The sequence below is a fragment of the Tachysurus vachellii genome, chromosome 5 (assembly GCF_030014155.1).
Source record: "Tachysurus vachellii isolate PV-2020 chromosome 5, HZAU_Pvac_v1, whole genome shotgun sequence".
Taxonomy (NCBI): Eukaryota; Metazoa; Chordata; class Actinopteri; order Siluriformes; family Bagridae; genus Tachysurus; species Tachysurus vachellii.
Window position 1 is genome coordinate 16,832,708 of NC_083464.1, and position 26,667 is coordinate 16,859,374.

General features: G+C 40.7%; 1 protein-coding gene across 2 annotated transcripts in view; it reads left to right on the top strand.

The window, feature by feature from the left end:
* The window catches only part of ascc3 (activating signal cointegrator 1 complex subunit 3), a 147,728-nt gene that overhangs the window by 90,786 nt on the left and 30,275 nt on the right, over nucleotides 1–26,667 (top strand). For both annotated transcript variants that reach the window (XM_060870035.1, XM_060870036.1), the window contains exons 14-23: nucleotides 4,150–4,284; nucleotides 16,961–17,152; nucleotides 17,272–17,496; nucleotides 18,112–18,231; nucleotides 18,437–18,601; nucleotides 19,310–19,396; nucleotides 19,546–19,722; nucleotides 22,571–22,796; nucleotides 23,256–23,410; nucleotides 26,216–26,314. In XM_060870035.1, coding sequence (XP_060726018.1) covers nucleotides 4,150–4,284; nucleotides 16,961–17,152; nucleotides 17,272–17,496; nucleotides 18,112–18,231; nucleotides 18,437–18,601; nucleotides 19,310–19,396; nucleotides 19,546–19,722; nucleotides 22,571–22,796; nucleotides 23,256–23,410; nucleotides 26,216–26,314 — 1,581 coding nt within the window. The remainder of the gene's footprint in view (nucleotides 1–4,149; nucleotides 4,285–16,960; nucleotides 17,153–17,271; nucleotides 17,497–18,111; nucleotides 18,232–18,436; nucleotides 18,602–19,309; nucleotides 19,397–19,545; nucleotides 19,723–22,570; nucleotides 22,797–23,255; nucleotides 23,411–26,215; nucleotides 26,315–26,667) is intronic.

Here is a 26,667-nt window from a genome sequence, read left to right on the forward strand (position 1 = left end):
GGAGGTTGTTATAACAGCAGGACTAAATATGGAACGGGGTGTTACACAAGCACACATGTCTGTGATGGTCAGTTGTCCACAAATTCTTGATTGTATAGTATATGACTATCAATGTCCGTCAGACCATTGTACAGAAGACTTTCACTCAACCATAAACCGTTAGTGTTTTACAAATCTTTTGAAGTTCAAAAACTTTTATTTTTACCCTTTTGATCTATTATTCTACATGGTTCAAGCAACCCTTTCTACAAATATTCATTCATATATCTTCAGTATTCGTGATGGAGCCATAACTTATCCTGGGAACACCGGGCATGAGGCAGGAATCCACTCTGGGTGGGCTGTCAGTCCATCTCAGGACACCATGCATACACACATTTACACACGTATTTACACTCATATGGCCATTTAAAATAGCCAGTACACTTACAGACAGGAGGAGGCCCATATGGAGGACATGCACGGAAACGCCGTCCAGACAGTAACTCGAGCTCAGGAGTGAACTGGAGACCCTGAAGCTGTGAAGTGGCAACATTTCTCACTACACCACCATGCTACCCATTTCTGCAAATATCCGTCACATGATACTTTCTGTATAACACTTCATTCATCATCTTTAATCAATACATTTGGGTTTCTCTTTGCAGTTATTAACTTTAAACATTAGGGCCTGGTGGAACAGGTGATTGTTGTTTTTTTTTTTCACTGACCGGAGATTTACCCAGAGGTTTTTGGTCTACATGGCACACTTGAACACTAGTAGTTCATAGCAGCATAAACATCCAGTGGCTCATATCTGGTGGATCAAACATGTTCAGTACACCTAGTCTACAAATAAGAATATTCTTATAGTTCAAATGATCCATTTTATCATTCAGCAGTAAACACGTTTAACAACCTGACATGACATGGCTTAGTTGGATTTCTCTAATGAACACAAGGAAAACAAAGCATAAAAAATAAATCACAGACCTGACTGAGGTATTTTTTAATCTGAGATTAATAAGGTGTAATATGTATGTAATATATCAGAATGGGTGGTCTGATGAATATAAAACAAAACTCAGGATTCAGTGTTCTTCTGTAAAATGGATAGAAATGGCCTGCTCAGTGAGAAATCCCCTGCAAAGTGAACAGAGCATGAGCATTAAACATGATGCTGAAGAAGAGATTAAGATGTCTGTATGTTTCATCACAAATGATACAAATACAGGCTAATCCCTTAATCCCATATCGTATAAAGACATTGGGGATTGGGAATTAGATATCTAGTCTTAAATGTGATCGTTATCTATCTGTCTGTCTGTTTGTCTGGTATAATTGACCAGTTTTTGTATTTTAGACACATTAGATTAGAGACAAAATTATGTTTTGCATAAATGTGTAATTATTTAGTTGTAGATGTGGAACCTGATTCCCAAACATGGCTGGAATTCAGTATTGATACGGTCAGAGTGAGATAGAATGTGTTAAAGAAAGCTGACTGTGATATTTTTTTCAACCCGAATCCGTAGTTGAGAAAAGTGCAGAGGTGTGTGTGTGTGTGTGTGTGATTCTGAGAGAGTGAGAGAGCTAGATGAAAAATGTGTGCAAGGAGAAACGCACACACAAAGAGGCAGAGAAAGCAGGTACATTGTGGCCATGCTTTTCTCCTTACTGTCAGTACATTACTGTGTCCTCAAAGGACAAGCAAAAGGCAGGAGAGGAGGGGTAGAGAGGTCTTTTGCTACCATCTCATAACTGTCTTGTATTTCTGTTATTGATTGTTTTTGTCTAGGGTATTGACTGATTTGCAAGGGCAGTCTGAGTATAATAGAAAAATTACACTCCTTTGTCCTTTCACAAAAGATGTTGCTGTACGCTGCTGTGTCCCCCTGTGGCCATGGACATACTACAGGATACAGGTTCTTCAGTTGTACAGAGAGGGAGAGAAAGGGAGAGAGGGAGAAGGAAAAAGCCCTGGCTTTTGTAGTATCACCTGAGTCATGGATCTAGTTTTGTCTTGTTCTTGTGACATGAAGGAATTACTTTCTATTTTGAGTCTATCGATAGAGGCAAACTCTCACAACTGTTTAGTTTTGTGACCCGGTACATTATCATGCTGGAAGTAGCCTTTAGAAGATGTGAAATTATGGCCATGAAGGGTTGCACAGAGTCAGCCACAATACTCAAATAGGCTGTTGCATTCAAGTGATGATTGGTGTTAACAGGTCCATAATGTGCCAGGAACATTTCCCTACACTGTTACACTACCTTTGGATTCAATGTTTGTACCAGGTTCGGACCCTACCATCTGTGTGCCTCTGGAGAATTCAATAATCATTAGACCAGACTACGTACAGTATGGTGTCTTTTCCAGTCTACGAATGATGAGTTTTGGTGAGCTTGCGCACATTGCATCCTCAGCTTCAGTTCTTCATTGACAGAAGTGGGAACACGACCTGTTTTTTGCTGTCGTAGTCCGTTCATCTTGCGGTTTGATGTGCTGTGCATTCTGAGATGATTTTCTTCTCACTGCGATTGTACACAATGATAATCCGAGTTACTGTAGCCTTTCACTTATTTTCCGCTGGCCTTTCTTATCAACAAGGCATTTCCATCTGCAGAACCGCTGCTCACTGGATGTTTTTGCTTTATTCTGCCCTTCTGAGTAAACCTTCGAGGATTTTGTGTGTAAATACCAAGAGATCAGCAGTTACAGAAATACTCAGACCAGCCCATCTGATACCAACGATCCTGACACGGTCAAAATCACACAGATCACAGTTTGGTTTATTTTTCCCTCCATTTTGATGGTTTGTTAAACGTTTATTGACCGAGAGGGTTGGTATGAAAAAAGGTATACATTACAATGAGTTGTGGATATGTAATAATTTTTCTTAAACAGATAGACATTAATAAGTAGCATAATAATGAGCATATCTACATGAGAAATTCAGGCTGACTCTTTCCTTTCTTTGTTGTCAACTATTGTTTTATATATATATATTTTTTTATCTTTGGAAGAACTATCTACTGATTGGATGGTACATTACAGATATTGTGTTTTCCACAAAATAGGTGGAAAAGGATTACTGTAAAATGCAGAAACTCCAGCTGTGAGAATCATTCGTTGTTCACTTCCACAAATTCTGTATGATCAATTTTATCCAAGATATAGCAGGTTTACTCAGTTGTAGATACAGTGAACTCCTGTAATCCTGGAAATTTATGGGATTTTTTTTTTTTTTTTAAATTATAAACTGTATGAACCAAATTTATTTAATTATCTAAAGCAGTGGTGTCCAGAAGCAACCAATGTCTAGTTAGGCTTTTTTTTCTTTTTTTCCTTAATCAAACCCCAAATGTGTATTTGTTGTGCTGAGCAGTCTAAAGATATAATGTGCAAAAGTATTCCTATACTATGTACTTTTAATGTCTCTTCTTTTAATGCTCTTTGTAATGTAAAGTGGGCAAAAACCAAAATATCTCTCAGTAGCTCACCTCCGGATTCCCTCACAATCTCCAGCATTTAACAATTTCTTCAGCCTTCTGTCCTGGGGTGGTGATAAAAAGAAAATAGATCATTTCCATCCAAGTACTCGCCTATTTAGATGTATCTGAGCTAATACACCTCCACTGAAACCTTAAACCACTCCTCTTTTGAGATAATGAAACTCCCCTTCATGTTGTTAATGCTTTTAAGGCAAATACTGTTAGATGTTTTGTGCAGCGTATCATATGTTCATAGTCAAATTCCAGTCTGACTTCACTGTATGATCATTGAGCAGATTTAAGTCCATTTCACTTTCATATACTGTAACTTGTAAGCCAAGCTGCTCAAAATATTATATTCACTGCTTGAGGAAATAAGACCTAGCTTGCCAATGCCTCAACAGCTTCAACAGCTTTTATTAAACTGGCTCATTACTTTATTTATTTTCCATGAGCTTGGTAAATAAAAACATTTCCAAAATTACTTTAATAAGGTTTATATTTCCCTATAGGTGTATCAGAAATATCCAATTTTAGCTTACTTGGTTTTTTAATGCACATTTTTAAGCAAAACCTACATTTCGAGTGAACTTTACTTTAAATTACATGACCCCTGTGGTAAACCATGATATGTAACTTCTTGTTATTGTGTTTTTGTCTGTATGTGTATTTCAGGTGATGGTTTTTGTCCATGCTCGTAACTCCACCGTGCGCACATGCATGACGCTGATTGAGATGGCCAAGAACCGAGGAGAGTCATCGTTCTTCCAGCCAGATCAGGGACCAGATTATGGCCATTGTGAGAAGCAGGTAAGCAACACCACTCATCTTATCTCAGTGTAAAATGAATGAACAGACATATATCAGTACGGTTTTTGTGTGTCCATTTTTAAAGGTAAAAAAAAAAAACTACAAAAAATGCCAACTACAAAGCACTTTTCCAGAAAGTAAACAATATACCTTGTAACCGAATAGATAGTCCACTATTCTGAGTATACAGCAGTCAGGCAAAGTGAGAAGTGCGGGTTTAATTGTAATAGCCTCCCTCCGGCGATGGCTCGGGCGTTTTCTCTCTCTCTTTCTTTCTGCGGGGATCGGTAGTGAACTCGTGGCATGATTCTGTAGAGCTTCGGTGTGGAGGAACAGAGCAAAAGTTATTTATGAACACTTATTCATGAGCTCTAAAGCAGAGGAAAGAGAGAGAAATTGAGGTCAGTCACCTTCGCAAGCTCCACTCCTCAGGGGGAGAGCGGTAAACAGTCTGAGGGAGGCCAAGTGGTCGCGGCCTCGTTGGAAATGAAGCCTGGAGACGCTGTGCTAAACTCTTCCCACACCGCTGCATTAGAGAGTGAACAGAGACAATTAGAAATCTGCTGAGGGCACAACCTTCAGCTCAGGTGTAGAGGCCAGCTGCTTAGTCTAACAGAATGCCCTCCTACTGTGAGCGGGATCATGGACCATGCGCCACTTCAGCTGCCGCGAGCCAGGCTTTCTGCACAAGTGCTTTGCTTATTCAGAGTTAATCAAGAAGGCTTTAGAGCGAAACGCCTTATGCATTCATTACTGACCGCATTAACAAGAAACCTCTCTGGCTGTTGGTCTTCAAGCTACCGTGTGATCTCTGTGCACCGCTACTGTTTCTTTTGCACTAGATGCTTTTTATTTCTTAGATAAAACCTTTATTTCTTCAGATGGACTGTGTAATTTGAATGTTAACTGAATGTTCGTTTTCATCAGTCACTCCAATCGTTCCAAAAATATACACCTTCTAAAAGCTTTATTCTTTCTAAGTGACTGTAACAAGTGTGAAGTGGCCTGGTGCTATGTTTAATTTAGAAGTATTTACGTGTTACACTGAGTGAATGAGTGCTGCACTTCCAGCTGAATTAGCATCAGTGTTTTTGTACTTTTTAAGATGTCGGCAGGATTTCATTGCTCTCAATCCAGGACAATAGTGAGACTCGCACGCTGCATGCAGAAATCCTTACAGACGGTTCTCTTTGTCTGTTTAAAGCCTAAAATCTAACTTAAAAAAATAATTAGATATGGAGCTCATTGTTGAAAATTGTCTTGAAGTTCTCACTAGTGAACATTAAAGGATTTGTCAAAAGTGTCTAAAAGCTGCTAGTGTTTTCCCTCCAGTACAGAACATACTGTTCAATGAAACCACAAGTAAAATGTGACTTCTCTCTTCAGTTCCCCCCATCTGTCATCTCGCGGTTGTGCTCCATCAGGAGCAAAGACATGTGGCTCTGTTGCTTAGGAGTGGCAGCTGTGAGAAGGTTGGAGAGAGAAAGAGAGAGAGAGAGTGTGTGTGTGTGTGTGTGTGTGTGTATTAAGAGTAGCATTTGTCCCCTGCAGCACTTGCTGGGCTTGGGTGGTAGCAGAGAGAGAGAGAGAGAGAGAGGGATGCTGTGCAGTAGAGAGTGAGCTCTGGCTTCATTAGGATCTGTCCACGGAGGCGCAGGCAGAAGCGGCCCATGATGTATTAGACTCATCCTGACTGCACGCAGGCAGAGGGGATCAATAAGCAGCTGGAGAGGCAGCTTCTCACTTCTGTTCTGCTCTCTTTAGGTTAATGCTGCTCACTGGACAAACATGACAACATGAGTACGCCTCCATACAGGACCAGTCTGGTGTCTGTGTGTGCGTGCGTGCGTGTGTGCGTGCGTGCGTGCGCGTGCGTGCGTGTGCGTGCGTGCGTGCCTGTGTGCGTGCGCGTGTGTGCGCGTGCGTGAGTGTGTGCGTGCGCGCGTGTGTAAGTGCGCGTGTGTGTCAGTGCGCGAGTGCGTGTGTGCCCGTGCGTGTGTGAGTGCGTGCGAGTGTGTGTTTATGTGTGTTGTTAGTGGGGAGATGTGAATGTACACCTGAATGTGATTTGTGGTAATTAAAGTCACTAAAATGTGAGCAGTTTAACCTATAAACTGAAATATAAACAAATGGCACAATTACTTAGCACACCTAGACTCTATCTTGTACCTGAAGGTTTTATACTTCAACTTTATATTGATACGTTTAGACCAGGGGTCTAAACCTTAAACACTCAAAGAGCCATTTGGACCTGTTTCCCACAGAAAAAAAAACAGAGGGAGCCACAAAACCCATTTGACATCTAAAATGAAGATAACACTGCATATATCGTTTTTTACCATTATGGAAAGTAGTGTTCATTTATGAAATCAGTGACCTGCTACCGAGTAAATGAAATTTTATTTCTGCAAGCAAACAAAAATATTTTGAACAATTGAAACTAACCTTAACAAAAAAGACACTGGGTCGAAGGTTACTTTCAAATAAAATGTTCAATGTTTAATTGAGTCCTCTTCGTATTCATGACATCAAAACTTCAACTTGCCGGCTGCACTCACTCACTCTCTCACTCATCATCTACCGCTTATCCGAACTATCTCAGACGTCATTGGGCATCAAGGCAGGATACACCCTGGATGGAGTGCCAACCCATCACAGGGCACACACACACACACACTCATTCACTCACACAATCACACACTACGGACAATTTTCCAGAGATGCCAATCAACCTACCATGCATGTCTTTGGACCGGGGGAGGAAACCGGAGTACCCGGAGGAAACCCCCGAGGCACAGGGAGAACATGCAAACTCCACACACACAAGGCAGAGGCGGGAATCGAACCCCCAACCCTGGAGGTGTGAGGCGAACATGCTAACCACTAAGTCACCGTGCCCCCCCCTTGCCGGCTGCAGCAAACCAAAAATGCGTCTGCTTCTGTGTGTCGGATTTCGCAAGTCGGCAGTTATGATGCATATTTTGAGCGACAAACAAATAAAACACTTTTTTTTTATTTTACAAGAGCATCATAATCTTAGAATTTAGAATGACATTTTTTTAAAGACTAACTAACTAAAAGAAAATAAATTTAAATTTAAATATTTATTTTCAAAATCTACAGGGAGCCGCAGCAGAGGGATAAAAGAGCCACTTGCGGCTCCGGAGCCGCGGGTTGCCGACCCCTGGTTTAGATGTAGATTTTCCACTGTAGTGTTTTGGACTTCCTGCTTCCACAAATATGAGGACAGAAACACCAATGACAATGACCAGATCCACTGTAATGTGCAATGCCTGAGAAGTTTAAAACAACCAGAGCTGTAGTGAAGCTTCCCAAGGATCATGTTTAGAGTGTTGCAGAAGCATTTTCAGGTCAATAAATCTACAATTAGATCTCATGTTTATGCCAACAAACTGCACTAAAGACATTAAAAAAGCCTACAAACAGAAGCACCTGGAGTTTTCTGGATGCAACTGAAACTTTAACTGGAACCAGGTTCTCTGCTCAGATGAGACAAAAGTAGAGCTTTTTGCCAGCAAACACTGAAGGTTTTGTATTAAATGAAGAATAGTTCTATTGAAAAGAACCCAAGCCCCATTTTTACGTATGGTGGAAGATCTGTGAGGATGTAAGGCTGTTTTTCTTACAAACGGCCTCTTAAATGAAAACTGTGCCACCTCCTCCAAGAAGCAACAAAAAACCAAGCTTTTAACTCTTGATGTAAACCCCACAGAAATCCTGTGAGCTGAATGACAGTCTACAAGAGAGCACTGTGGTGGATCTGGAGAGATTCTGTATTGAAAAGTCTCTGACTCGTTGCTCTGGGTTTTCCAGTTTCATTACTGTAATGTTGCTTACTGTATAGTTAATAGCACTGAAAGGCAGGGGTGCCAATAATTATATTTTTGACAGAAGGGTTTTGTTTTCACGATTACTTGTTTTCTTGTTTTCTTTAGTAGAAGGCATTTTTAATGAAAGGTTAGAATTTTCTCTTTTTTGTGTGTGTGTGTGTGTGTGAGATGAAGCTAATTAACCACAAAAACATGCTCTCTTAACCTTTTAAAACATAGGGTGCCAATAGTTCTGAATCACTCTCTCTCTCTCTCTCTCTCTCTCTTTCTTTCTCTCTGTGGTGTGGTGTGATGTGGTGTTGTGTGTGTGTGTGAGATAAGATCTGGGATGTATACTTACTCAGGGGTGGAGTTGTTTCTCTCAGGAGAGAGAGTCACACACTAACTTTATATTTAAATCTCCCAGCACAAGGCAGAGTGATGCATTTAATAACCTTTACCTTGATCCCAGGGGCTTTGCCAAGATAAATGCTTCTTTCAGCGTCTTCTCTAATCCGCTTTCTATTTATATGAGCCCGGTATAAATAAACGCAATGCATCTCATCGCTCTCATTTCTACTACTGAACTCAGAGCCAGAGCAGCAAGGTTAGGGTTTCCTTACAACAAACACGATTAACTTCTAACTTTATACGTGTATACGTTTGTTGAAATATGTCGTCATATGCCACGTCCTCGTTCGGGAAAGCTGTGGTTATGATCGACATTAGTGTTGACAAAGTGATGATTTAGGAGTCCAGGTGATTCTGTAAGATGTGTATTGGGTTATAGGTGTTTCTGTGGACGTGTTAAGCTTTTCATGCTATAGAAGGTTGCTGTAGAGGTTCATAAAGGTTGAGACAGATTTTAAACCCTTTGGTCGACTCATAGCTCCGGCCTACGCTGGCCTCAATCACACGGTTGAGCCTATCTGAGCAGAGCTTATCCTCCGATATTTCCCTGCATTAATATTTATATCTGTTTTTAATCCTCTATATACATGGGCGCTACAAATACAGCACCTGGGAGGTCAATTATATAATTTGGCCCTATTTATTCTGCTTTAAAAGTTAGAAGTGAGCCCACTACATATCTCCCTCACGCTGTTCATTAATTTGTTCAATCACTTAGCTTGAAGAGGCTGTCAATCAGGCTTAAATATCTTAATGCACTCACTTGAATAAGTGATAGTGGGATATAGCAGTAATAATGGCGGTTTATCACACTGCTGTCTATGCAGAGCACTCTCTGTTAAATAGCAAAAGTTTCTAATTGAGTGGGGATGTGCATGGGCGTTTAAGTGCATGCTAAAATGAGGGATGGGGAGAGAGAGAGGACTAGATAGAGAGAAAGAGATAGATAGTGAGAAAGGAAGAGAAAGATGTTGCCTAAGAGAAATATATCTATATTTAAACAACAGGTAACCCACAGCCCCCAATACAGTAAATAGTCTGATTAATAAGTCTATCTAATTATTCTCCTCCACAGAGGATTTAAGTACTATCTCTCCAGACAGTATCTAGGACAGCATTTGTTTGTATTAAGTGTGTTATCTGCACTGGCATTTATTGTTTATGCATTTGATTAGGTTTGAATTAGGATTGTTACAGTGCCACGGTTAGTCACAGTGTATGATCAGACTTTTACCTTACTGCTGACATTTTCAATGTACTGATTATAAAATGTACGTTCATCTATCTCTGTCTACCTGTTCATTTTTCGACCTGATTTTTTTTTTCCCCTCTTACAACAGGGGTTCCCATCTCATATCAACTCCCTTGCCCTAAATCATGCTACAACAGCCTGTGTTTCTCTTTGTAAGGGGTGCAGACCACACTGAAACTCCTGGGATGTGTAAACCATGTTATCATACATAACAGATAAAAAGGAGCAGAAAAAAAACATGGTCTTGCTGACCAGACCTATACCTTTTTTCCTCCAATTCAGCACTTTTCCCTTCCTCGCAGAAGGAGCGCTCTCTTTTTCAGCTTAGTACTGACTGTGTAAAAGATTATGGAGAAGATGTTCTTAAAATAGCTTTCTAAAACAATTAGGTGATTAGACTGAGACAATTTTGTTACCTGCCAGTTCCTTTTCCTCAGTCATCTCTTCACAGTCTTCCATGGAAGAGGAAGTGTAAGACCTCCGAAGACACATGAAGTCAGCCGAATGCATCTTCTCAGACTGTTGCCCATGCTGCATCATAGCACAGCGTAGCTCACTCAGAGGAAAATGCTGTCTCTCCCATCCAGACAGCGTAGCCAGTTAACACCATGAGACTAGTTATCATAACATGAAATGCATGAATAACCACACTCTTATTTTGAAATTGTATTTCCTGTTCGTGATTAAACTTTGGTTCTTGGGGGGGAAAAACGCATCCTTGAAGCTCCTCTGAAGGCTTTGCATCATTGCGTTCTCCACTGCTTACACAGGAAAAAAACATCTACTAAATTTCCAAAGCTTAAAGTAATATAAATGTATAAGTGTAGAAATAAGTATATACAGTCAAAGTGCACATGCTTGATGAGTAGTTTCATTTCTTCACCCGGCGCTGGACAGGAGTCTGTACAGGATCCTGAGCACGAGCCGCTTGAAGGACTTGAGTCTATAAATAGAAATGATGGATGGGGATTCCAGGTCGAGTCTCTGCCACGACTCCTACCCCATTTATTCTCCTTAGCACACAGCGACCTATTATCGCTAACGTACTGCATATGCCACAACACTGCTTATATCTGGAGTTTGGCTGCAGTTATATAGCAAGACAGAATGAGGTAGTTGTGAAGCAGCAGAGCTGTGGCTGGTGTTCGTACCATCGCTGTAGCCTGCAGTTACATGCTTTGTGTAGAGCATTGAATCCTCTGTACGAGAGCAGACCACATTTTGTCGCAGGTGAAAATTGCCCCCTACACAAGTTTCCTCTGTGCTGCACATGCTCCTGCTCCCCCTTGAGCTGTTTGGAATCACTAAAGCCTGTTAAAGGGACCTTGTTCTGGCAAAAAGGAGTGTGTAGGTTACACTAGAAATGCAGCTTACAGCAGGGTCATTGATCCGGTGACAGGGAGGATGAGCCTGCGCTGCGTGTTGTGGGCATGAAGCCCGAAAAAGAGGGCTACAATTGGGAGGGGGTTGAAAAAACGTGCCCCCAATTTGCCCCTCTCTCAGGGACCTGGCTGATCTGGCAAGCATGACCGCAACCCTGCTCAAAGCCAGACTGTGTTTCCTGCCTGTTCTACAGTAGCCTTCCTGATCGCTAATTCAGCAGTCGCCTTCCTGGACTAAAGCCCTGGCTTTCAGCCCTCTGCCCCAGTCATGTCTCTCAGCACTCACTCACTCATGCACTCAGTCCAAGCCTTCTGTTCATCTGTCCAAAGATGGAGGACAGGAGACATCTAGTGCTCAGATTCTGTTTCTGCAGCCAGTTTGGTAGTGAAGGCTATGTTCAAAGCTGTAGTAGTCAAAACAACTAAACAGGACAGTTTATATCAGAAAGGTCTACATGTATTTTTTTTTCTGTCTCACTTTGTGTAGTTAAATGTGATTGATACAGAGAGACGGCTTTGGGGTGAGCTAGTTAGAAGATGTCTTTCCAGCAGTAGTGACTCACTCTTCCCTAGAAAAGGATGGGCTTTTTGAAACAGCATCTTGTTTTTTGCGGTAATGAACACGCGTTGATGTGGATGAAAGCCGGGCCTGCTGTCTTCTCTGGACTGCTCGGGTGGAGATCTGATGGAGATTTTTTAATGGATGGAGGAAACGGCAGGTGCTGTCGACAGGCTGAGAGTCTTCCTCTCTGATGCACAAGTCGCTCTGTACTCAAACACGCCTGTCAGTTTCAGGCCATTCGCTCAGCCCCCCGCTGCCTGGGACGGGTCTGTAGTACAGGATTTAGCTCATTAATTTATATAGCCTGGAGTTTTTTACATCTATTTTTACATCACCACCTGAGTCTTTATCGGCTGTTGTCGAGGTGAGATACATTCTCGTCTCTACAGCTTCCAGAGACTAAAGCATGACCCAAATGTGAGAAACTCCTCACAAACAACAACTCTTCACCTTGTCTAGGCTTTGTTGATTAACTAACTGAGTGTGAATAGTTTTGTGAATAGTATAAACGATTTTTCTTTCAATAATTACACTCACCAGTCACTTTATTAGAGAAACCTGTACTGTACACCTGTACTGTTACTGTTACTGATACCTTTTTTTTTTTTTACAGTTTATTTACAGTTATATAATCAGTCAATCATGTGTCAGCAGCACATTGCATAACATCGTGCAGATACAGGTCAAGGAATTAAACATCAGAATGGAGAAAAATGTGCTTTCTGGCGCTTGGACCATGCCATGGTTGGTGCCAGTTGGGCTGGTTTGAGTATTTCAGAAACTGCTGATTTCCTGGCATCTAGTTGAGTTCTATTCTTGTCCAGAATGGTTTAGTCTGAAATGGACAATGAGTTGCTCTAATGTTCTTTTTAAACACTGAAAAATGTTCTGTAGCTTTTTTTCTGTTCCTAAGAACCAGAGCTGTAGTCAAGACAGTAGTTGCCGAGTCCAGTACCAGGACTAGCCAAGCCCGAGTAAAGAGCGAATATTAAAGAGATACAAGTCAAAATTGGGCCCAAGGCTGAGTCAGGATCAAGTCATAGTCAGGATCAAGACCAGACCGAACAAGTCTTTACATCAACTTCTGTATTCAATTCAACAGGTTTGAGGCCAGATTTGAATTTTACTATCGTAACCTTAGCTAACAAAGTTACACTTTTTCAGATCTGTCCTACGTCTGTGTCTAATGTCTGTTGTCTGAGCATGTCTATATTGTTTATGAAGGCATTTGAAATTATTTTGTGATTTATTTTTTTTTTTGAGGATGAAACAATGGAAAAATGAGTCACAAGGAACATAAGTATAAATACTTAGAACAATAAAGTCAACATTATGTAGCTCCTGAAAGAAAGAGAGAGAGAGAGAGAGAGAGAGAGAGAGTTTGAATGGCAGCCCTTTATGCTCACCCACTCCTCTCATGCAATGTTAATGACTCTGTCAAGCCATCAGTAGAAATATTATGACTATCAGAAGTCCCCAAATCAGTGCTGAACTGCTTTCTCGCCACCAATTTAAGAATGAGATGAGTTCTTTGGTGTGTGAATTCTTTTATTCAGATTGATTAGAAGTCAGAAGGATGGTGTTGAAGGAGGCTGTTGTGATGCAGGCTGCGCCTCGATGGTGCCGAACACCAGATATGCTCTGTGCCTTTGTAGTGTCCCTGTGTGTAGTTGGTGTCGTCTCCGCTCTATCCTGCGGAACAGGTAATCAGCGGTGTCTGCTGCGGACTGTTCTGCCCCGGCGTAATGCATAGGGAGATGATCTCTCTACGGCAAACAGTAATCAGGCTTGATCACAGAGCTGATGCGCTGCCACCTTGAATCCAGCCTGTGAATAGAGGAGGTTGTCCCTGCCTCACTTCAACTGAGGATCCCATAACATAGCCTTAATGCTCCCTGACACCTCAAAGTAAACCTTATCTTAAGCATTTCAATTAGAGTGTGCAGCCCCTGCCTTCTACCTATCCATACCAGCTGAATGTTGACAGCAACCTAGAAAGCCTCACAGACAGACAGATGGCAATTCTAATTCAAATTTCATTCAAAAATTGATGTCCTTGTATGAATATTATGCTAATGTATGGTAATGTATATAATGTTGCAGTTCACGACTTTGTAATGTCATTCTACCACAATTCTGGCACAGAAAATGTGTTTAGAGAAAGGCTATTCATCTTTGTTCATGAAAACCTTTGAAAATCTGGTTGGCATACAAGTGACTAAACAGTCAAAAAAATTATTTATGATAGGGCAACCACTGACAGATTTGATGCAAATGAATTAAAAGCAGTTTCTTAGCTAGCATGCCTTCTGTTCTCTGGAACAATAAGACATAAGGAAATAGAGTTTAGAGGCATAAGACATAAGAAAATAGACTTGAGGCTTGAGCTTTTAGACTAGGCCCATTTTGACTTTGATGCCCATTCAGCCTCTTTCCTTTAGGGGCTGTGTCTGATTTGTGTTCCTCACATACATTCACATCATATTTTATAATGGACAGCTTGAGTGAACAAGCTTGACATGGGTTGAATGTGCCTAAACAAACCGATATACATTAGTCCTTTCATGTTTAGCTTTGAGAAAGACATTCAGCTTTGAAGACAGAAGTGGCTAGAAAACTAAAAAAAAAAAAAAAAAAAAAAGGATCTCATCAGCAAAGCTTTAAATAATGTGTTGATTGATGGCTTTTCTTGCATTAGACAAGTGGTACACCAACAATTTCATATGATGAATATTCATTGTTTAATATAAGTATAGATCAAGGAGACCCATCATCACATATCTAATGTTTTATTTGTTTCTTTTGCTGTACTAATTTCATTCTGTAAACTATTTGTACTAGCATAAGGCCACAAATCACTTATTTAAGTCTCTCTGATTAAATGGATGCATGCTGGAAATCCTTGTTTCTCCTATTCATGTCTATGCTCCACTCACCAGTCAGATTATAGGAACCCCTTATATTCCTTCCACAAGGTGTTGGAAATATTCATTTGAGATTATGGTCCATTACCTCAAATAATTGCTGCAGATTTGTCAGCTGCACATTCATGCTGTGAATCTCCTGTTTTTACACAACCCAGTGGTACGCTATAGGATTCAGAGCTAGTGACTGGGCAGGTCAATCGAGTACCCTGAACATGTTGTCATGCTCATGGAGCCAGTTTGAGCACAATACCGTGTGTTTTCTAAAACGGCACATTGTCATGCTTGACATAGATGTTGTACAGTGTGTACATTGTTAACAAAAAGGGATACATCTGATCAGCAGGCAATACTCAGATAGCATGTGGTGTCCAAACAATCCTCATTTAGTATTATTGAGCCTATTGTGTGCCAAGAAAACATTCCCCACACCATTACACTGCCCCTCCCAGCCTGAGCTCTTGACATATGGCATGTTGGCTCTATATATTCATGCTGTTGAAGCTTGGCTGAGCCGGTGCTCACTCACATTCCTGTTCTTGAGATGCTTATCTGCTCACCATGTTCAGAAAGAATAGTTAAGTAGTTGTACTTTAGTCACCGTAGCTTTCCTATCAGCTTGAACCAGACATTTTTTTTCACCCCTCTCATCAAAAAGGTGTTTCTGTACTGCAAAACTGCTGCTCACTAGATGTTTCTGTGCCGTTCAGTTAAACCATAGATGCTTAAATATTAACCAACACATCTTTCCATTATTGTTATTGTTTTAATACTTTTACTTTTTACTTTCCTTTTTCATGTAAAACTAAAGTGGGATTCTGTATTGTTATTTGACTTTGTTTGCAATAAAAAGACTTCGCAAAAAAAACAAAAAAAAAACCAGCACATCTGCTATATGCATCAATGGCATGATCAATTGCATATACTCATTGCACTGCCACATGATCGGCTGACTGGATAGTTTGTAAGACTGTGTGAACGAGACGTGTGCAGATAAATTAAGTAAATGTACGATTTGTGAATATTTTTTTTCTATAATTAGTGGTTTATGTTTTTCCCTGACGATAACATGCGCACATCTGTAAGGAAGGAGTGCCTTTGGACTAGGGGTGAGCTTTCCTGAGCTGCAATTGTCCCACTGTGTTTATGTTCATTGGGTATGTTCTTCTCTGCAGTGCCTTGACTGTGTCTAAGGCCAATTGAAAGCAGAATGAAGCACTCTCGTTACGCTGTAGGAAGGAGCCTGGGGATAAAGATACAGGCAAATAAACAGGTCCTGAGAGACAGACTTGTTAGAAAACAAAACGTCCAACAAGTAAGCAACAAAAGTAAAGGAGAATCCGTAACCAGGATAAACATCTTACAATTTAGCAATTAATTAACGAACCTAAAACAGAAGCAAGAATCGGTGCTCTGCTAGCGGTCAGAGCTTTAAAGGAGAGAAAATAGTGTGAATGGCACCGTGGAACCTTTCATTAAAAAGCAGAAATAAAACGCTTGACTCCCCAATGGCAAGGAGCAGCTCATTACAGACAGCTTTTTGATTGAGGGTGGATCAGTGCATTGATTATCAGGAAGGGCCATATCCTTGAGGAATAGGGAACAGTCCTCATTAAAGGAGGGAGAGAAATAACTGTTGCAGCAACCCCTCACAGAACATTTTGGTGAGGCTGAGGAAAACACAGAGACACACACTAGGTGCATGAATGCACACAGACACGCGAGTGCAGCCAGATTGTCCTCTTACAGGTCTGGATTATTTGGTATTCTGTGTGTGAGCTGATGAAGAAGGAGAGACGTATTCTGTCTGCATTTTTTTTCCTTTGAAAGCCAATGGGGCCTGGTAGCCATTGACCTCTATTTAGAGTGAGGCAGAAGGAGATAAAAACCTTTTGATGGAGAGGCCATTACTGTCTGCAGAGGTCATGACTCGTGCTGCCAGTCAACACAACACACATCTCAATCACCTCGCTCATTAATGCATCCTGTGTGTGGGGATACTTGGTACTAGTTCACATGAACATGTTACAAGCAGCATGGTGATCTTACTACTGGATGTGGAAATGTATGTTTTGTGTTTCAAAAACATCTGGAAAAAACAATCCCAATAGGTTACTTTAAAATGAGTAGATTCAGTACACTGTTTGACACTTTGCCCTGTCCATGTAGTTGGTTTGAACTATTTAAGTAAACCGGATATAAAATGTTTTTTTTTTTTAAAAATGTAAGGGATTATATAATGTTTTTGTGAGGTACATGGCAACATAGCCAGTATACTCCACCTGGATAAATTTGTGTGTGTGTGAACTGTACAGGTGCAGCGCTCACGGAATAAACAGATGAAGGAGATGTTTCCAGAAGGATTTGGGATCCACCATGCTGGGATGCTGAGGCAGGACCGGACTCTCATGGAGAATATGTTCTCCAGAGGCTACCTTAAGGTCCTGGTGTGCACAGCCACTCTAGCTTGGGGTGTCAACCTGCCCGCTCATGCAGTCATCATTAAGGTAAAAAATATCACTGAATTTAACCCAACTGAAATATTTTTAAAACAAATCCAAGCAGATCTCTCTCTCTCTCTCTCTCTCTCTCTCACTGACATTCTGTGTGTATTTGTTTGCTACAGGGCACACAGATCTACAATGCAAAGAGGGGTGCTATGGTTGATCTGGGCATCCTGGACGTGATGCAGATTTTTGGGCGAGCTGGACGTCCTCAGTTTGATAAATATGGAGAGGGCACCATCCTCACCACACACGACAAGCTAAGCCACTACCTCACCCTCCTCACACAGCAGAACCCCATCGAGAGTCAGTTTCATGCCAGTCTGGCTGATAACCTTAATGCTGAGGTACACAATCAATTCTCATTCCCAATTAAAAGGAAAGAAATATACCACAACAAAGCTAGATATCATCTGATGGACATTTTGATTCAGAACTAAGAATGTCAAACTGTCCTGGAGTTTCATTCAGTAGTTCAATTAGTAGGGTCCCAGGGGGTCCATGATTATTTTTTATTACAGCGGTGGGAATCAGAACCCGTAAAACATAATCAATGTGATTGTTATTGAGGATCTTGTAATTGTTAGCATGTTTCATTGATAACTTAAATTCAGTTGGTTTAATTCACACCTTAATAAGCCTAAAAACAAGCCTGTAAGTAATGTCCACTAAACCTGTATGTAGTTATCTCTATAGCAAAATTCCACATTTTCCCACATGATGGCAGCATCATCTAAAAGGAATAAAAATATCTAAGCTCTAAAACTGTTCTAAATGTCCAGCAGGTGGTGCAATTGAACAATAAGCTACAGCATTCTGTGGTTCCCTTTATAGAAGAAATGAAGTGGAAATCTCTACTCTGCATGTTACTGGCTGGTTAATATGCTTTACTCTCCCATGTTATATCTGTATGTAATGACTGTATTCACTTATGCATATGTTTTACCACACATACCTATCAGGTGGCTTTGGGAACTGTGACCAACGTTGAAGAAGCCATCAAGTGGTTGAGCTACACCTACCTCTATGTACGAATGAGAGCCAATCCGCTTGTTTATGGTATCAACCACAAGGCCTACCAGGTACACATCATTACCTTCCTCATATTCACCTGGGTCTACTGCAGTGCTCCTCTCTTCCTGTTTATTAACTGGCAGCTCTTAATGGTTTCTCTCTGCGCTTTCTTGATATTCTGACTTCTACCAAGACTCTGTCAGTGCTGTAGTTCGCTGTACAATCGTTCCCACTGGATTCCCTCCGAGTACTGAACATTTAACTCTTTTATAGATGGATCCAGGGCTGGAGCTCTACAGGAAAGAGCTAGTAGTCGAAGCTGGCCGGAAGCTGGATAAAGCTCGGATGATCCGTTTTGATGAGAGGACCGGTTATTTTGCTTCTACAGACCTTGGCAGAACAGCTAGCCACTTCTACATAAAGTATAACACAATTGAGGTACAGTGTTAAATTGCACGGTTTATCCACATCCTCTTCATCATGTGTTTACTTACAGGAAACAAGTCGCTTGACAAAAGATGGCCGTGTAGTAACGCAATGCACTGTCCAGCAGGTCTATTAAGAAGCACTGGTAGCTGTGTAGCTTTTAAAGCACACTTGTTAAACAGATAATGCTCTAATCGGTGTATAATCAAGGTAAATAATGCACTCGTCAGTTTACAAAATGCTAGGCTTGATTATTTGCGCTTACCAGAGGCACCAGTAATCTTTGCGTAGTCTTTTTTTTTTTTCTTTTCAATGGTAATTTTTCATTTACGTTTCCATACACAATTAATGAGATGTTATACATCTCAGTATAAGTTAAAGCAAGTGTTATAAGCTGAAATATCATTAGAATCTGGATTAAACACACATCAATGTTCAAGAACTCATGAGCCATTTCCTGGCTGTCTCAAGAACGAGTGGTTGACTGTTTTTAGGATTGAAATGAAATTTAATTTCTTAAATTAAATGAAATTTCATTTTAATAGGCAAGGTCAAATATACAAAATAGTTTTTCTTCAATTGCTTCCTTTATGTTTGAAGTATATTTTAAGTGTATGTGAAGAATCGAAGTTGCTAACAATAAGGACAAGACGTGTTGGTAGTGGACTTTTAATGTTATTGTGTTAATGTTAATCGAAACCTTGATTTGTTGTTTCACAGACATTCAATGAGCTGTTCAGTGCTCAGAAAACCGAAGCTGACATTCTGAGTATTGTCTCTAAAGCAGAAGAATTTGAGCAGGTTAAGGTAAGAGGCCACATTGCACTTACAGCTGGACGGACCTGATTTAAGCGAACGTGTCTGAAGTACAGCCTTCACTCTTAGGCTTTCATGCCATATGTGCCTTCACGTAAAATCATGTGAAGTGTTGTGGCTAACGGCCTTGCTGCGCGCAGGTACGCGACGAGGAGCTGGAGGAACTGGAGCAGATGTTGTGTTCCTTTTGTGAACTGCCAGCAGCTGGAGGAGTAGAGAACGGCTACGGCAAGATCAACATACTGCTGCAGACCTACATCGGACGCGGCGAGGTGGACAGCTTCTCCCTTATCTCTGACCTGTCTTATGTGGCTCAGGTAACACACACACACACACACACACACACACACAGCTGGAGACAGATGACATAGTATATTTACTTTGCATCCCTGAAACTTAGGACAAAAACTGAACAGCATCTAGAGTGTATTATTTTGATCAACTCTGTATTTACTTTTGATTAACTCAAAGTAAATGTTAACTCTTAACTGTTTTTATTCTGTTTTACACACATTTCACATGTTTATATTCATCACAATAGTCTGATTGATAGCTTTATGTGAACATCCAAATGAGCGTTTGGGTGTGTGAGTGAGCATCCAAATGAAAGTGTGAATGAGCATTTGAATTAGCATCCAAATGAGCATCCAAATGAACGTTTGAATGATGGTGTGAATTACATTTGTATGTGTGTGAATGAGCGTGTGAATGAGCGTGTGAATGAGCGTGTGAATGAGCGTGTGAATGAGCGTGTGAATGAGCGTGTGACTGACATTTGTATGTGTGTGAATGAGAGTGTGAATGAGCGTGTGAATGACATTTGTATGTGTGTGAATGAGCGTGTGAATGACATTTGTATGTGTGAATGAGCGTGTGAATGAGCGTGTAAATGAGCGTGTGAATGACATTTGTATGTGTGTGAATGAGTGTGTGAATGACATTTGTATGTGTGTGAATGAGTGTGTGAATGACATTTGTATGTGTGTGAATGAGTGTGTGAATGACATTTGTATGTGTGTGAATGAGCGTGTGAATGACTGTTTGAATCAGGGTGCGAATGAGCGTGTGAATGAGCGTGTGAATGAGCGTGTTTGAATGAGGTTGTGAATGAACATTTGAATGAGTGTGTGAATGAGTGTGTGAATGAGTGTGTGAATGAGTGTGTGAATGAGGGTGTGAATGAGGGTGTGAATGAGGGTGTGAATGAGGGTGTGAATGAGGGTGTGAATGAGGGTGTGAATGAGGGTGTGAATGAGGGTGTGAATGAGCGTGTGAATGAATGTGTTTGAATGAGTGTGTGTGAATGACATTTGTATGAGAGTTTAAATGAGCGTGTGAATGATTCCCTGTGAAAGACTGGCTCTTGGGCTGTATTAAAGACAAACAAATGAATAAAACTCATCAGTTCTCGGTCAGAGTAATGTTTTAGCAGTTATGCTTTAATGCTACATACTTCACCGACTACACAAGAGAAAACCATTTATACAGACACAGATTTGATTGACTTATTGTACACAAAGCATCAGAATGATAGATTATTATCTTTTGCAATATATTTTCCTTGAGTAATTTTTGTGATTTTATTTTATCTGAGATATTAAACCCAAAAGCTTTAACGGCAGTTACAGATCAGATTACTTTTACATTCAAATCTTTCCAGAAACCTTTTATTTTTGCATCATAAACACTCCTCTAACATTTTTGCCTGAACATTAGCTACATGTTATACTCCATCAGGATTGAGGTTATATAAACAGTTAATGTTATCTATGATCGAACCGAATGTATTTGTTTTGACAAAAATCTTTGCATGAAGGCATTAGCAGTAATTGAGAGGCCTTTGTGTAGCATGTCTGCTTCCTGTTCTACGTCTTCACATCCTCTGCTGTAGCCATCTCTCCAGCTCTTTTCCCCGGTAACCGGTTCCATGTGGCCGAATAGTTGAAATAGTTCAAGAAAATTCCCTCTTTGCTCCTAATTCGGCTGATTTCACCTGAACTGCCGGAGGTCCTGCAAAAGCCGTCACTGTTGACTAAAACATATCTAATTTTAAATCCAGGTTCTCCCTGATGTTTCTTCCTGCAGTTGCACCCACACTCACATGGGCAAGATTTACATTTGTTGGGGGAGGAAATGAAAGCTTCTTGAGGCATTGAGGCCAAGAACTTGAGTCCTATGTAGTAGATTAAAGAATGAAATAGCTTCTAAATGTGAGTTGAGGTTCGGTAATAAATAGACAGCCTCATTTAACATGTGCCTGAACTTTCTGAACAGACATTACTGTACAATGAATAATCACAATAAATGCTGTAACGATAATTAGAATTTCCTGTATCTGCCCTTATTTCCCAAAATGATTTCTGTTTCTCATCTCACGAAATGCGCTGAAGATTTTATTCAAAATTTTTTTGCAAATAAATGCGAGTTGCTCTGGTACAGTAAAACACACCAAATTTATCGCAGGGTTTTTTTTAACCTCTTTGATAAACTTTTGTGTGGTTAAGTGTTTTCAAATTACACACACAGATGCAGATAATCTCAAGTAACAGTGAAAAACGTGGATGCTTAAAAATGTCACCATGTTGCGGTTATAAATGTCTCAGAAATCCTGATAATAAAAGGTTTTGCAAGCTTTTTCTCACTCTGAACCATTTTATGAACTGTATGATCTCTGATGCATTAAACGAGCACATCATACAGATGTTATTGTTGTTCTGAATACAAAATCTGTGACTTTTCTAGCCAAGGTTTATCCAAAGACCACACCATGATTTGACGTCCTTATCGTATTTAGTGACAGCTAAAAGCTTAAGCAGGAACTTGGTGGCAGATGAACATCTGGACTCCCAACACATATGCTCACCCACACACTCGTACATGCAACAGCTGGCCTGGCTTATCGATCTAATCAGTCAGACCAGAAATATTCCACACACTTTCTATCTGACTGTAGATGTTATTTATAGATCACCTCCATATAAACTTTCTTTATAACAATAAACCTTTAACGTAGGGTATGGATTGCTAAAGAACTAAAGTTTCACATAAAGGATTCTAACTCGAGCCCCAGTTCTGACCTGTTTATTCAGGACCCTGTTGGTTTATGTATAAAACTGCATATTGTATGTCGTAAGATTGACATTTATGTTATTGTGTTGTGTTTAGAATGCTGCACGAATCATGAGGGCTCTGTTTGAGATCGCGCTGAGGAAGCGCTGGCCAGCCATGACCTACAAGCTGCTCAATCTATGCAAGGTGATAGATAAGCGGCTGTGGGGATGGGCACACCCTCTGCGCCAGTTCTCCACGCTGCCTCCCACTGTGCTGTCCAGGCTGGAAGAGAAGAATCTCACTGTGGACAAGCTTAAAGATATGCGCAAAGATGAGATAGGTGAGTGGGCTCGATCGTTTTGTACGATCTGGATGCGCTTGGGGATTTTTTTCCCCACTGCCCTACTAAATTTTTTTTTTTTTTAAAGAGTTGCAGTCTGAGAAGTGAGACGTGTTCACAGCTTCACCTGAAAATGTTGCTCTGGGATTCGCTTTAAGTGAACTCTAGTTAGACCAGCACCATGTGTGAAAGTGATTCACTCCCAGGGCTGGCTATCAAATTGCGTGACTGGTTCCACTCGTTGCTTGTTGAGGGCTGTTGTGTAGTGTGCAGATAAAATAGAACGCATTTTTTGGGAGCATATATAGAAAAAAGAAAATGACATTGAACTCACGTGACTCTTAAACCAAAAGAATGATTTTTCTTTCTTTTTTTCACACTCCGTAAACATGCAATTGATCATTACTGACCCTAAGCCTAAGAGAGAGACTTAATGAGCTGCTGTGTTTCTGGCTACAGGTCACATGTTGCACCACGTGAATATTGGCTTGAAGGTGAAGCAGTGCGTCCACCAGCTTCCTGCCATTCTGATGGACGCTACCATTCAGCCGATCACACGAACCGTACTGCGCGTGCGCCTCACCATCACCCCCGACTTCAGGTGGAATGACCAGGTAACTATAGCAACCACAGCCCAGATGGAAAATAATGGCTCCTTTGTCTTTGACGTGTGTCTTTGACTAAATTCCACAAAGATGCAAAAACCTTGTAACAGGTTTGCAGGTTCAAACCCATGTACACACACACACACACACACACACACACACTCTAATGTGAACCAGAATTTTTTATACCACACTTGATAATGATTAGCTATGCGGTAGGTTTGGCTGTTTGTATGTCTGTTGAAATGCATGATGAGAGTTTCTAGCGATTAACTAAGAATCATCAGCAAAATGACATCAACGTTAGATCATAACTATTACAGAGTAATTAAAACAATACACTCTTTAATGCATCGCATGTCAGTACTGATTGATGCTCCATGTACTCGTATCCAAAACACCACAATTGTTGCAGAATCTACACTGTGCCTTATTTACCTAGAAGAACACACACACACACACACACACACACACACACACATGCACGCTGGCTTAGAGAAGCTTAAGAGAAGCCTAATCTGTCCATTCCTCTCCTATGTGTAAGATCACAGGGGCTTGAATGGCTGAAACCTGCTGCTATTGTTCTGTGGAGTGGGAAAAGAGGGGGCAAAAGTGGGAGGGAGGGAGAGGGAGAAAGAGAGAGGTAGTGAGCCCCAGATGGACCCAGTGTGTGTTCTTGTGCTCTAGTCTGACTCCTCCACCTTATAGAAGCTTTCTTCAGCTCGATGGCCAGCATCTGGGCCTTGCTTCTATCCCTCCGTCTGATTTCTCCCTCCTCACCGATGCAGGACACAAGCATGATGCCGATTTCTCTATTCAGTCTCGCTGCTCTGCTTCACTTTTATAACATTTATCTGTTTCAGAAGTCTTATATTTCACTTTCAGTTTTGATACTATTTATTTATTTGTTTGTTTATTGATCCATCCCTCTATCTCTACACTGCTTATCCTACTGAGTTTAAGGGGGAACCTGATAATCCCAGATAATCAATCACATCACAACCATTTCCTTTTTAGTTAGATAAAATATATAGCGGCACAAAGACCGGTGTAAGACTGCATCACAAACACAAGATCATTTCCCTGAACTGAATGAGGTACAGGTGATTAGATGGAAGCCCAAACCCTAACCCTAAGTTTTTATTGTCTTATAAATTATTGTATTACTTTCTAAATTTGTCAAGACTTCACAAATCATAACACTATTAACATCTAAGAATTATTAAAAAAAAAACAAAAAAAAACAGTAAAGTATATAAATTAAAGTATGCTTTAATTTACATACACTGATAAGGAGTGCCTTTGTCTGTGGTGTCATGGTTTTGTAAGAATCCATTAGGACTTTGTGTTTTCTGGGGTCTCAGAGAGCTGAAGCTGTGTCTTATTTGCCATCTTCAAAAGAAAAAACAGATGATGAATGATGAGTGTTTGTAGCGACTAAACCGTAAGTTCTAACAATTGAAGTGCATTTGTTTCACAACATAAAGTGGAACAATAAAAGTTTACACAACGTTCATAAAGTTTCTTTCTGTAAAACGTGACACAATGCCATGATTGAATGTTGTCCTATCACACAACGCACTCGCTTTATTTGCACGTTGCTAACCTTTTGCTGCTTCACTCTCTTTCATTTTCACTTCTTCAGTGTTCTTAACACTTAGTTCTAACTCTAATGGCATTAACCAGAAACGGCTGACGGACGTTTAGCTGTCATAATGTCATAGTTTTTATTGCAAAAGCGACTCGAAGGGAACAGCATGTGCACGTGGAACTGTCCGTGTGGCGCAGTGAACTCTCGGCTCATGGCCGACTCCAGACGTACGTGTGAATCCCGCTGCAGCGAGTCTGTTGCTTTTGAAAACAAACACACTTCATTAAGTAGCAGCTGTTCAAGACTTCACTTCTCCTGTGAGTTCAGAGTCTCTTGAGTCTTTTTCACACTTGCAAACTGTCCATCTGACCCGTTCAGACCTCTTAATAGCATAGTCGTAGATCTTACTTTCTCTCGCTTTCATTTTCACCCTGAGAATACAGTCTGTTAACTTGGAAGTGGATTTGTGTCAAGATTCTAAATTCTTCTGACATTTTCCAAGCCAGAATATTCACACTGCTCGCGCTGTCCGTCTCCCACATGAGCGCATAATCTGAGGCAGACTGGTGAAATTGCAGACTGAAATTTTCATAATAAGCAATATGGATCTGTCTAATCAATCACCACAACTTAACTCCATGCCATATCCATACCTGCTTATTTTCAACATGACTTACACACTCTCACTGCAGGAACTGATAGAAAGGCCCAGGAGAGGATTAGGACCAGATTAGTGCGCAGCTTTAGTCGAGCCCCAGCTGGAATAGGAGGCCTTTGTAGCACCATTGAGAAAGGATGACTGAATCAGGAAGATGAACGCTTGTGTCTGATTAGCGGTGCATGCTTGGCTCTTGGGAGAGTTGTAACAGAACACCCTAAGCTTAGCTGTGATCCCAGTGCAAACGTACACACAGCAGCTCTGCAAACCTCTTCAGACACAAAGCACTCCGTTTGCTGCGTGTACTCTGGGATTCGAAGAGTGTTTTTTATCCAGACGCTTGTAATTCTTCCCAAATGGACGGATATCATCCACAAACTCATTATAGGGTTCTGTATGTGTACAATAGTGTTTTCACTCAACGCTCATTAGCGATTGCCGAACGGTTTCTGTGCATGAGAACAACACAAGCAGCCACACTAACCCTTTTTGCAGAAATGCCCTCAGCTCCCGCCATATTGCTGACATTTTTTTTTCCCCTCATGGTTATGTGTCCGTCCCTCAGGTGCACGGCTCAGTCGGAGAGCCGTGGTGGCTGTGGGTGGAGGATCCCATCAACAACCACATTTATCACTCAGAGTATTTCCTCCTTCAGAAGAAACAGGTTAGTGTACGCAAAGTCATCTACAATTAAAATGTACTCTTTAATCCTTTCAGCTGATCCACTTCTAAACCTCACCTAGATTCTGTACTGTGCCTACTATAAACATATGCTGTAATTATAAAGTCTTGGCCATGTTTATCCCAGGACACTTAGTCACATCACATTCATCACTTTTTTTTTTCTACAATTGTATGCTAGCATTTTACTCACAGGATTTGTTTTCTTGTGGTCACTGTATTTTGGACTAAATGTATGTGTGGTTTTGCTGCATGACACGATATTAATGTTCAAAGACCAGAGAAAAAATCTAATGATACGACAAGACAAAGTTGTTCAGAAACCCTGTATTCTAT